This window comes from Rhinatrema bivittatum, chromosome 1 (assembly GCF_901001135.1).
Source record: "Rhinatrema bivittatum chromosome 1, aRhiBiv1.1, whole genome shotgun sequence".
Lineage (NCBI taxonomy): Eukaryota > Metazoa > Chordata > Amphibia > Gymnophiona > Rhinatrematidae > Rhinatrema > Rhinatrema bivittatum.
The window spans coordinates 118,821,297-118,833,910 of NC_042615.1; the positions used below are offsets into that span (position 1 = coordinate 118,821,297).

At 41.0% G+C, this 12,614-nt stretch overlaps 1 protein-coding gene across 1 annotated transcript in view; it reads left to right on the plus strand.

The window, feature by feature from the left end:
• Positions 1–12,614, plus strand: part of LOC115083033 (cytochrome P450 4V2) — a 144,960-nt gene that overhangs the window by 117,157 nt on the left and 15,189 nt on the right. The window contains exons 7-9 of the mRNA XM_029586945.1: positions 226–417; positions 6,949–7,051; positions 10,657–10,791. Of these exons, the coding sequence (XP_029442805.1) occupies positions 226–417; positions 6,949–7,051; positions 10,657–10,791 (430 nt within the window). The remainder of the gene's footprint in view (positions 1–225; positions 418–6,948; positions 7,052–10,656; positions 10,792–12,614) is intronic.

Consider the following 12,614-nt stretch of genomic DNA (forward strand, 5'->3'; position numbering starts at 1 on the left):
AAAGGAAAGCAGATTTAGAAGACTTATAAATGCAGTGGGATAAAACCAGGACTGACTCAGCCTGTGGAGATGACATGGAATCAGTTGACATCTCACTGTGTAGCAGTAGACAAAATAGATGCCAATATTAAGCATTACCAATCTGAATTATTATTGAAAGCCGATTCTACGGCTTGACATCTTGTTGATTCTGGAACCCTAAAACATATATTTTTGGTATCGAAGGTTGTCAAAGAAAGAGCCCGTGAAATGCAAAACCTTGAAAACAGTGCCAATATTGCTGACAGCAAGCCTGATTCAAAAACATCTAAAAAAAGAAAAGCTTTCCTTGACATGCTTCTGAGTGCAACCGACGATGAAGGAAAGAAACTAAATCATAAGGAAATTCAAGAGGAAGTTGATACATTTATGTTTGAGGTGAGCCAATATTTTTTTACCTTATGGGATATTGTGCCATTTTAAGAAACTTTGATGTTGTTTTACTGTTATGCGAGAAATGAGTTTTACTCCAGTAATTAAGGATTCCCACTGTGATGAGTGAAATTATAGCAGTTGTGATATTAGGAAGAGCAGATCTGCATCTTGTATTCACATAACGTTATCAATGAAACGCACTCTTTGCCTGCAAACTTCTGAATTGTATGATATGCCAGTATGATGTATTGTATGATATGCCAGTACAAACCCCACACTTAACCTCCTGCACATAATAAATTGCCACCTAGCAGAACCGCACACATCTTCTCACTTCTTTCACTGTTGGCCATGCGCTTAGACAAATTTTGTATATAGCCTATGTACATATCATTTCCCCATTGATTCCCTGTACATATTTTTTCCTCATGTATCTGTTCTCACCCCCCCTACCCCCTCCTTTGTCGCAATCACCCCCACCCCTCCCTCCCTTAGTTATCAACTTATTTACTCTGTTACTATTGTTTGTTACACACTGTTCCTTGTAAAGGCTTTGCCTATATATTTTTTGGTTTGTAAGTTATCTGTAAACCGGCACGATGTGCAAACGGCTGTCGGTATATAAAATTAAATAAATAAATAAATAAATATTCTATGTTGTACAGTATGAAAGAGTAAAATATGCAAATAATCATGATTTTCAATTGCAAGAAGACGATTTACTGTAATCTCTCAAATATGCTTGAAGAAGGTACAGTTAAGTAAAGTTCACCAAGGAAAATAATTGAACAACTGATGTGCACTGTTGTAAAGACATATGGAATATGTTAGAAATGTGTATGTCAATAAAGAATAGATGTCCTTGAAGAATTTGGTATGACTCTGACCTTGCCCTCCTCTTCTCTGCTGTGTCTCAGGCCTCACTGACCTGACACAGAAAACTTTGTCCAGCCCCCAGTATGTTTTGAGATTCATAGTTAGAGAACATGGATCAAAGATGTTTGTAAGATGGACGCTCACTTTAATGGGCATTGAGATTGCAGCAGGAGAGACAGAAAGAAAGATATGAAAAAGAAAGCAAGGAACATAAAGATAAAACCAGAACAAACAATAGAACTAGAAAAGTAGGGAATAGTATGTGTAAATGTGATAATAATGTGGTTCAGTAATTGTACATGGCCACTGTGAGAAAAATAAGAGTCAAGAGTTATGAACATATATCAAATAGCAGTGAAATCCTCAAATGTACACTATGAACAAACACTTTTCAGTTCTGATACCAAAGAAAAGAATAGTGTGTTATCTGCTGCTTTTGTCATAAACGTGAACAGGGAAAAGCAGGAACATGTGTTGGTAATATTGTCCTTGAGACCATACTTATTTTTAATTTTAGGTCTCAACTAGAAATGGCAGTAGCAAGAAGTCATGATCACCTCAATAACTGCAAGTGACAGGGAGACTAATCTTATAAGTGAGGCTTCTTTGACACTATTCTTAGCATTGATGTTAATGTCACGATACTGATATCACTGTTAGTGGAGAGGAGGGGTAGCTTAATGGTTAATGCACTAGGCTGACAATTGTGGAAACCAAGTTTCAAATCCCACTGACTCTCCCTGTGACCTTGGGTAAGTCACTTTAATTGCCTCAGGTACAACCTATAGGGTCTATTTACCAAGCCATGGTATTTTTCCCAGTGGGGAAAACACCAGAAGATGCACTAAGCTGTGGTACCAAGTTCCACAGATAAAAGAATCCTGAGATATTTTCCCCAGTGGCCAGTAAAATACCACAGCTTAGCTGATACTAAAAGACATCATGCAATGGTGCCCCCCCCCCCCCCCACATCCTGGGGTTGCCATCTAGGGCCCAAATGGCTCAAACAGTAGAACCCTTGGGTGGATTTGAGAGGCCTATTATCTCATCCCTCCTCTCCCCACCATGGCACCATGGTTGGCAAAATAAAAACAAAAATTTGCAAAGCTGAGTGTTCCAGGTACAGGCCCTGCTCCTTCTCAAATCCCCCTCCCCTTTGTGGAAAAATCCACCCTCTTAGACCTGGAACCCTCTTAACCCCCACAGCCCTTAATTAGCAAGCCCTGGTGGTCAATTGGCCTAGAATGCTCTCTAGGGCTGAGGCCCTGGCTCTATCATTTTGAACATGATGCTGGCCAGCTGATGTTAAACCTTTGCCCTATCACATGATGGGGAAAAGGTTTTACCATGGCCAACCAGTGTCATTGCCCTAGATGTCTTTCTGGGTCTAACTGGATCACCAGGGCTTGGTCGGTAAGGGACTGGGTGTGAGAGATGAAGCGGTTTTCAGGTTTGGGGGAAAAGTAATTTTTTTGGGAGGTGGGGGGGAGATAACGTGCAATATTTCAAATACATGAGTTATCTCCACATAGTGAGGATACATTTCAAACTACATGCATGGCATATGTATGTATTGCCACGTGTAGATCTACAACTGTATTTTATAACCTGTTACATATTCACGCATTATAAAATATGCATATCTTTACCCTGGAACATGCACATGTATTTATGCTTACGCGCGGGCGGGCAAGATTCAATAAAGTCCATTTACCGATTCCACCTTGTTGTGTGTTTGCTATCAGCCATCTTGGATCGGTTACCGGTTTGTTTTCTTGGACCTATGCGCGAGTATATGCAATGCATTGAAAGCGCTTACTTTTCCTACCTATTTTAAAAATATACATTCTTATATTTTATGCTCAAAATACAGTATGACTTATTTGCATAAAACCTTATTAACGCAAGTCAGTTATTTAAAAACATATAATTGAAATTAACCAGTTTACCAGTTACTGCACCTGTTTGCCCAGTCCTTCTCCAGGTCATTGAGACCCTCCTGTTTCTTCAGCCTGAAGTCCCTTCAGTTCACCCAGATCTCCCACCCAGCCAATAGAACACAATAAACAAGTCTGATATCAATTATGCCAAATGCCTAGCAGGTTTAAAATTATGTAAGTTGGCAAATGTGTGCACATAAATGTCTTTTAAAATAGCAACTTACATGCATAACTGTTGGCCACGCCCCAGAATGCCCCTACACTGCCCCTTTTTTATGCGTCTATATGTGCATGCAAAAAGTAAAGTATGTGTATACTTTTGAAGTTTATAAAATAGCGATCACATGAATACAGATTACTTGCATGCCTATATGTTACAAGTGTAACTCTTTGAAAATTACCTCTTGAGATTTGTACTGCTTTGCAAATGTTTACTGCATGTTCATGCTAAGAACAGCTTAGTAAATGCCCCCTTCTGGGGCAGGGAAATTCTTAACTGTATTTGAATTTAACTTGCCCTGTGCTACCAATAAAAAGACGTGAGTTAACTCCTAATAAATAAATACATAGAACTGGTGACAAATCAATGTACACATTCAAAAGAAAATAGTTTGCCAAAACTTTCCAGTTGTTGCTGCTCACTCAGTAAACATCCAGAGGTGCAAAAGAGCATCAAATTCAATTACCACTTATATTCATACAAGCATTTTGAAGTTTCAGCTGCAGAGTACTTCAAAAATTCCTGAAAAATAAAGTTCCTGTTTTCACAAACAATGTCAGACCATCTGATAACTAATCAATAAATATAGAACCACTTTAAAAGCCATTTACCCTCTTAAAATGCCTTGTCTAAATTATTGCCCTTCTCTGGCTGGCTAAAAGTACACGTAGTCTTCTGTAAGATGTGTACTTTTATCCAGGCTGTGAGGAGGCAACCCCAGAGGTGTGTGTTTAGCCTGGAAGAGGAATATAGCACATGTACTTAACATCACAATTGCGTGTGCTATTTTTCCCCTCTCAGCCGCCTGCACAAAAAAGTGGGTACAAATTACGCAGTCTCTTTCCATGCGGATACTTTCTGTTCAATTTTATTGAGAACGTGTGCTAAGAGCATCTGCATCAGTTGGCTGTCATCTTCACACAGAGAGAGAGAACTATGTCATGGAAGGTTCAGCATCTTGGAAAATTTTAAGTTCCTGAGGAAGATATATTTTGAAACGTAGACCGTGTCAAGCAGAGTTCCTTATTGCAGATGATTGTGGCACTGTTGCTTCATGAGTTAAATCCATTTTTTTAATTAACAATTTAAAAAATTATCAAATAGAAACAGTGCATTTATACATGAGGAGGGCTACTATGATGATATAAAGCCATTAACCACAAATTTTATGGGAACCCAATATAAGAACATAAGAACTTGCCATACTGGGTCAGACTAAGGGTCCATCAAGCCCAGCAACCTCTTTCTAACAGCCAATCCAGGTTACAAGTACCTGGCAAGTATCCAAACATTTAATAGATCCAATGCTACTAATGCCAGTAATAACAGTAGCTATTCCCTACATCAGCTTGATTAATAGCAGTTTATGGACTTCTCCTCCAGCAACTTATCCAAACCTTTATTAAAACCAGATAAGCTAACTGCCCTAACCACATTCTCCGGCAATGAATTCCAGAGCTTAATTGTGCATTGAGTGAAAGAATTTTCTCTGATTTGTTTTAAATGTGCTACTTTCTAACTTCATGGAGTGCCACCTAGTCCTTCTATTATCTGAAAGAGTAAATAACCAATTCACATTTACCTGTTCTAGTCCTCTCATGATTTTATACACTTCTATCATATAGCCCCTTGGCTATCTCTTCTCCAAGCTGAACAGTCCCAACCTCTTTTGTCTTTCCTCATAGGGGAACTGTTTCATCCCCTTTATCATTTTGCTGAACCTCCTTTTCCCAATTCAACTATATCCTTTTTGAGATGTGGCAAACAGAACTGCATACAGTACTCCAGGTGTGGCCTCACCATGGAGCAATACAAAGGCACATTCCTTTCCTAATATTTCCTAACATTCTGTTTACTTTTTTGACCGCTGCTGCACACTAAACCGAGGATTTCAAAGTATGAGTAGTACCCCTTATGTTACATACAGTCAGTAACAAGTGATTTGTTATAAAATTAAATATCCATATGTAGTTTCCTTATTGTTATTAGATTTAATGTAAAAATGTCTCAAGTCAAACAATAAGCTAGGTATTTACCTATTGTAAGACCAATGAATACAGTAAATGTCATTGCATTCAAGCATGTGTATTGTGTTCTACCACTGTTTTCAGATTGTCTTTAAACCTTTGCAATCTAAGGCCTGGATTTATCAAAATGCACTAAATATTGCATGAGATAGAAAAAAAAGGGTGTGTTTTATGGTAATAGGCAGTTTATTGCAATTTGCACTAATACCTATGGAAAGCGCTTAAGTTACTGCAAATTGTGAAAACTTTTTTGCACTTTAAGATAAGTGCCAGAATTGTTGTATTTCCTACATACAACCATGTTTTAAGGTCCTGGAGAGCTAGCCTAGCTATTAGGGCCACTGGGGGGCGGGGGGGGGGGGGGAGAGCGAGCCTAGCCATAATGCCCTCACACTAGATAGGTATTTATATCTCTATGGGAGGCCCATCTAGTAACTAGAGGTGAGGTTTAAGTATTAGTGTAGGGGTTAGGGGCCATCGGAGTGAGGAAACACCCTCAAAGATGAGATTTGTGCAAAGATGATCTCAACCTAGATGATGGATTCTCTACCTGGGTAACATCAAGCTAGGTTGAGAGAACATTGCACAAATCTCATCTTTGGGTGAGTTTCCTCACGCCGAGAGTCATCAAATCTTCACAAGAGAGCACTGTTCTGTTCGTAGGTCTCACTTTGAATGTCAAAGTGGCCCCTAACCCCTACACTAAATCCGGCATTTGAGAACACATCTCAACATGCGATAAAGCCTTAATGCAACCTATCGCACGGCTTATCGCTACTGAAAAAGGTGTCGCTAAAATCTGCGTTAAAGCCGTGCGATAGGGCTTCACAAAACGGTGAACTCAACCCACTCCCGCCCCTAACTCTTCTGCTTTTTCTGATTTGCATTGCACCATATGTTATGGTGCAATCGCACTCGTTAAAGGCATTTTTTGCATGTGTTAAAGGTGCTTAACGCATGCGAAAACACCTTAACACATGCGAAAAAGCCATAACGCTATTATGCAGTTATGCATGTCAAAACATTTTAATAGTTAATTTATTTTGGTCAGCCCATTTCTGTATTTGTATCAAAAATAAAGCAAGGGTTTTCCCAAATTTGAATAGGACAATATCTACAGAAAAGAAGCAAGTTGATAAAGGCAGTTGATTCGGAGGATAAAATTACTTAATCGAAAAGTTAGTTTATGGGAAATCTGAAAATTAACTTTAATAAAAAAATACTAAATAAAAGGCAATTGCAAATGAATATAGAAGTAATAGAATAACATGGAAAGATCTTATGTAAAGAATAAAACAGAACTGCTGGAAAAATAGAAGTTAACTGTCTTTCTTCTAATAATAAATACAATTTTATTAATGATCCTATGATTTCCTAACTACTGTGTAAGTTAGTATTTCCATTTCAGCAGTTGCATCTGCCTGTAAATTAATGTAAACTTATAAATTTATGATCTGGTGTGCATTTGTAGGGACATGACACAACAGCTGCTGCTATGAACTGGGTTCTCTTCTTGCTGGGATCTCATCCCGAGGTGCAAACGAAAGTTCATGAAGAATTGGATGAAGTTTTTGGTAAGTTTTAACTTTTTCACCAGAGTTGTGTAGATGTAGTAGGCTTGATTCACTCAAATCCTTCTTGGCCTCTCACCCTTCTTGTCTCAAAAAAGATATAATTGCAATGGAGAAGGTACAGAGAAGGGCGACCAAAATGATAAAGGGAATGGAACAACTCCCCTCTGAGGAAAGACTAAAGAGGTTAGGACTTTTCAGCTTGGAGAAGAGACAGCTGAGGGGGGATATGATAGAGGTGTTTAAAATCATGAGAGGTCTAGAATGGGTAGATGTGAATCGGTTATTTACTCTTTCGGATAATAGACTAGGGGGCACTCCATGAAGTTAGCATGGGGCACATTTAAAACTAATCAGAGAAAGTTCTTTTTTACTCAACGCACAATTAAACTCTGGAATTTGTTGCCAGAGAATGTGGTTAGTGCAGTTAGTATAGCTGTGTTTAAAAAAGGATTGGATAAGTTCTTGGAGGAGAAGTCCATTGCCTGCTATTAATTAAGTTGACTTAGATAATAACCACTGCTATTCCTAGCAACAGTAGCATGGGATAGACTTAGTTTTTGGGTACTTGCCAGGTTCTTATGGCCTGGATTGGCCTCTGTTGGAAACAGGATGCTGGGCTTGATGGACCCTTGGTCTGACCCAGTATGGCGTGTTCTTATGGTAAATAAAGAGCACAGGTTATCTGTCTGCTGTGCCTAGGTAGCACAAACCGATGGGGTCCCTTTACATGCTGGCAGTTTGCAGGGTCCCTAGTCTTCCATGATTCCACAGCCATGGGAAGGGCAGTAAAATCCAGCCCTTCCTGCAGAATTTCTTCTTTGTGGATTTGCCATGGGAGACCAGGAGGTTAGGACATTAAGCAGTAGCGGCAACGGTGACTGACGCACCTTTCCTGCCCTTACTTCTGCCTGTGCAGCCCCCTGCCAGAGTGTCACATTTTAAGCCACGTGGCACTATGGTGGCTCCTGAGGTTCAAAGCACAGTGGCCCCGGGCTGCACAGGAAGAGGAGGCAGCCTGAGGTGCTGCATTGCAGCTGCTATGCTCTTGTCTAAGGAAGCCCAGATCGGCACATGCGGATGAGAGGGAGAGGTGCTAGTGAGGGGATCGGAGGGGAGGTGGGGATGAAAGTGGGGTAGGTTGGGAAAAGGTTATGGTGTAAGGGCGAGGTTGTTGGAGGGAAGGAACAGTGGGGATGTTTGTGGAATAAGGGAGGGAATCAGAGATGGTAGAGAATGAGTGAGGGGATTAGAGGTGGTTTGGAGTGTGTGTGTGCAAACAAGGGTCATCGTGAGAGTGAAACAAGGGTCATTGGGTGGAAGTGTGTAAGAGTGCATCTGCCTTCCTCTCCTGATCCAGGATTCCTCCTCTTCCCTCTCTACAATTCCTCTTCCCTCCTCTCATCCTCCCTCCATCACCTATCCCTCTGTGCCTCTCTCCCTGTTCTCCATCTCCCTGCAAGATAACCTCCCTAGCTCTGTTCTCTAGCTCCCTCTCCCTAGCATTGATTACTAACATCACTTTCTTTCAAAGCAAGAACAAAATACATTTTCTGAACATGAAACAAATATTTGCAAACTATTTTTTACAATGTATAATACATACAGAGGGTAACTTTCAAATCTATTTGTGTGTAAGTGTACACAAGGGTTTATCCTAGTATTTTATAAACTATGCAATGGGTTGCTATACGGTTTATAAAATATAGCATCATTCAGCTCTGAAAATACGTGCGTGTTTCAGTATGCACAAATATTTGCAATGGATTGAAAGCATGTACTTTCTCTACCTATTTTATAAACTTAGGAGTGCATATTTTATATGGGAAAAAATATATGTATGTGCAAACCCTGATTTCTACATGGAAGCAGGTATTTTTTAAAATACACGCATGTACTTGAAATCCAGTTTGCCAGTATCTCTGCCAGTTCATCCAGTCCTTCTCCAGTTCACCGAGACCCTTCTAGTACTTCACCCTGAACTCCCAAAAAAGCAGACCAAGTCTGCTATCAATTGCACTAGACTGTTAGCAGGCATTGCCTAATGTATTCTTGTAAACCTCTTATAAAATAACTTCGACATGTACCTTCTGGCCCTGCCACGCAATGCCTCTAGGCAGCCCCTTTTATGTGTGGGTAAATGTGTGTACAAAACCGAAAATACACCATGGTGCGTGTGCATCGCTGTGCACCAAGATACGCGGCGATTTAATAACTTGCACGCATGTTATAAAATACCTTGAGTGCACCTTCATATGCACCCGATTTTAAGTGAGTGCGTACCTAGGCACATAAATCCCAATTCTACCCTGTAGGTTCAGGGTATTTTATATCTAGTGCGTGTGCATGTCATTGCCAGTTTCACCAGTTCGTCCACCAGTTTGCCCGGTTAAGAGCTAGGTCCGACAAACATCCCCTGGTTTGATAGTCTGCACTTCCTCCAGTTAACCCAGACCCTTTAAACCCAGCAGAAATAGCTAATTTCTTTTATTTTGTAAGTTACGTCTCCTCCATAGCAGAAGTAAAATTATGCAGCAGTGGATCTGGGCATGTGTCCAGGCACGTAAATTAATTATGCGTGTATTTCTTGTCCACGCCCTGAAATGCCCCTGCTCCGGCCACACCACGAACCCTGCTTGTGCACACTTCTCCTGTTTTCGGTGTGCGCTGGACTTTTAAAATCCTCCTTTTAGATACTAACACCTCCTGAAGAATGATATACAAGGCTGAATGAAAAAGGGAGGTTTTAATTATTTGGTTTGTTTTAGTTGCCAACTGCATTACCTATCACTTTTAGTATTTCTGCTTCCAAATAAATTACGTAAGATATTCATATCCAGCGGTTTGTCCTGCTCATTTTTGGAGGTAGCCAGAGAAAATCCAGATGGTTTCAATTTCCCCTCTACTCACTGGCGAAATGTTTTGTCCGTGCAAATCATTATCTGGACAAACTTCACCCAGACAAAAAGAGGTGACACTAAGGGGCACTTCCAGGACACAGTTTTACTTTGTCCAGGCACTGCTGATATTCAGAGCTGGCCGGACAGATTTACCTTGGCAATTCTAGTTGGACAGATAGCAGGCTGAAAGTTATCCAAACAGCTTTGTCTGGGGTAACTTTAAACAAGATATTCAGCCGGCACAGATTCAGGTTCTGAATATGTGGATAAGGTTAACCAGACAACGTTGCTCAGGTAACTTTGTCTGGTCATGGCCAACTGAATATGGGCTTCATGCAAATCTGCAGACAATACCTAGAAAAATAAAATATAGTGAAAAGAGGTCGTCTTTCAGTCCAAACCATTGATTTCATGGGTTAGTTGTTAAACTTGTGACCTGTCTATGTTCAGCCTCTTGTTAGGGTAACTGTTTCTTTATAATTTAATTATAGGGTGCTTTAGTATTCACTCTGACCACCCATCCATCCGATGGTACAGTAACTTGTACTGATCGGGTCCAAATGTTTGGGGAATAGTCCTACATGGTATACGACTGGAAATCACCAGAACCTGGTGAGGGTCAAATCATGTTCAACAGGGCATCATTAAAAAGTGCTAAAACGTCTATACAGATGTCTCCCTTTGACTTCCTTGTTTCCTCCGTGTTAGGTAAATCTGACCGTCCCGCCACAATGGATGATTTAAAGAGGCTGCCATATCTTGATGCAGTCATAAAGGAAACTCTTCGGATATTCCCTTCTGTTCCTTTCTTTGGTCGTGCTATACATGAAGACTGCTCAATTGGTAAGTATTTCCAAATCCTTGGACCATCTCAATAGATCCATTTTAAAGTAATTAAGCATGAGGGTTTCTCAGTCTTATGCTATTTGTGATTTTTGGGGAAAGTCCTGTGAATAGAATAATTGTCTTGCAAAGTGAACATTTTGTATCCAGACTGGCATCTTAATAAAACATAAGGAGGTTGATTTTCAGAGCCATTTGCCAGGATAAAATGTCTTGGAAGACAATTGCTCTCCTCTGTTTGGCTAAAAGATTGAATGTATGTTTAGCTGGATTAAAAAAAAGGTGTTTGCATAGATGTGTTTAGGTTGGCGGAAGAAAGCAGCACGCCTACATGGGATTCTCAACGTATCTTTCTGCTCCCACCCCTATAAAGAGCAGGTACAAAATACATGATTGCTTTTAGCGAGTACCGTTTGCACTCACTGTTATTTAAAAGGAAAGAATGCACATGATTTCCCTTTTGAAAACTGGCTGCAATGCATATGGGTCAAAAGTGGTTGCGCATATCGCAAATCACATGCGCTTTGCAATATGGCTGCCAGAAAGATCCATAGCATGGACAGCGTAAAGTGGAGCCATTTGTATAATCTTTTGATTGTTCAAAAAATACAAAAAAAAAAAAAAGATATTAACAGTACTCTTGGAAATCTGATCGTATGGCTTATCCTGCAAGCTGTCTCCTGTAAGCTGTTTAACAGATCTGAAAAATAAGAGGTTGAGGTGGAACAAGAATGGCATTTAATGGCATAGATGTGGTTGCAGCAGTGATGCAGCTGAGAAGTGCACTAGCGCACGAAGGGGTAGATTTTCAAAGGGTACGCGCGTAACCCCCGAAAACCTACCCCAAACCCCCCCCCCTGCGTGCGCCGAGCCTATCTTGCATAGACTGCAGGTGCGCGCAAAGCCCCGGGATGCGCGTAAGTCCCGTGGCTTTCCTGGTGGGCGTGTCGGGGGGCGTGTCGCTTAGGGTGGTAACTGCCGCTCCATGCAGGTTACCCCCATGCATTCTGTTAAGGGTAGTAACTGCTGCTCCATGCAGGTTACCTCCATGCATTCTGTTAAGGGTAGTAACTGCCGCTCCATGCAGGATTACCCCCATGCATTCTGTTAAGGGTAGTAACTGCCACTCCATGCAGGTTACCCCCATGCATTCTGTTAAGGGTAGTAACTGCCGCTCCATGCAGGATTACCCCCATGCATTCTGTTAAGGGTAGTAACTGCCGCTCCATGCAGGTTACCCCCATGCATTCTGTTAAGGGTAGTAACTGCCGCACCATGCAGGTTTACACCATGCATTCTGTTAAGGATAGTAACTGCTGCTCCATGCAGGTTACCCCCATGCAGAAATGTTATATTTAATGTTAGCATATGTTTCCCCATGTCTTCATTTCCATGCATTTTGTTAAGGTTAGTAACTGCCGCTACATGCAGGTTACCCCCATGCATTCTGTTAAGGGTAGTAACTGCCGCTCCGTGCAGGATTACCCCCATGCATTCTGTTACGGTTAGTAACTGCCGCACCATGCAGGTTTACACCATGCATTCTGTTAAGGATAGTAACTGCTGCTCCATGCAGGTTACCCCCATGCAGAAATGTTATATTTAATGTTAGCGTAGGTTTCCCCATGTCTTCATTTCCATGCATTCTGTTAAGGTTAGTAACTGCCGCTCCATGCTGGTTACCCTCATGCATTCTGTTAAGGGTAGTAACTGCCGCTCCGTACAGGATTACCCCCATGCATTCTGTTAAGGGTAGTAACTGCCGCTCCGTGCAGGATTACCCCCATGCATTCTGTTAAGGGTAGTAACTGCTGCTCCATGCA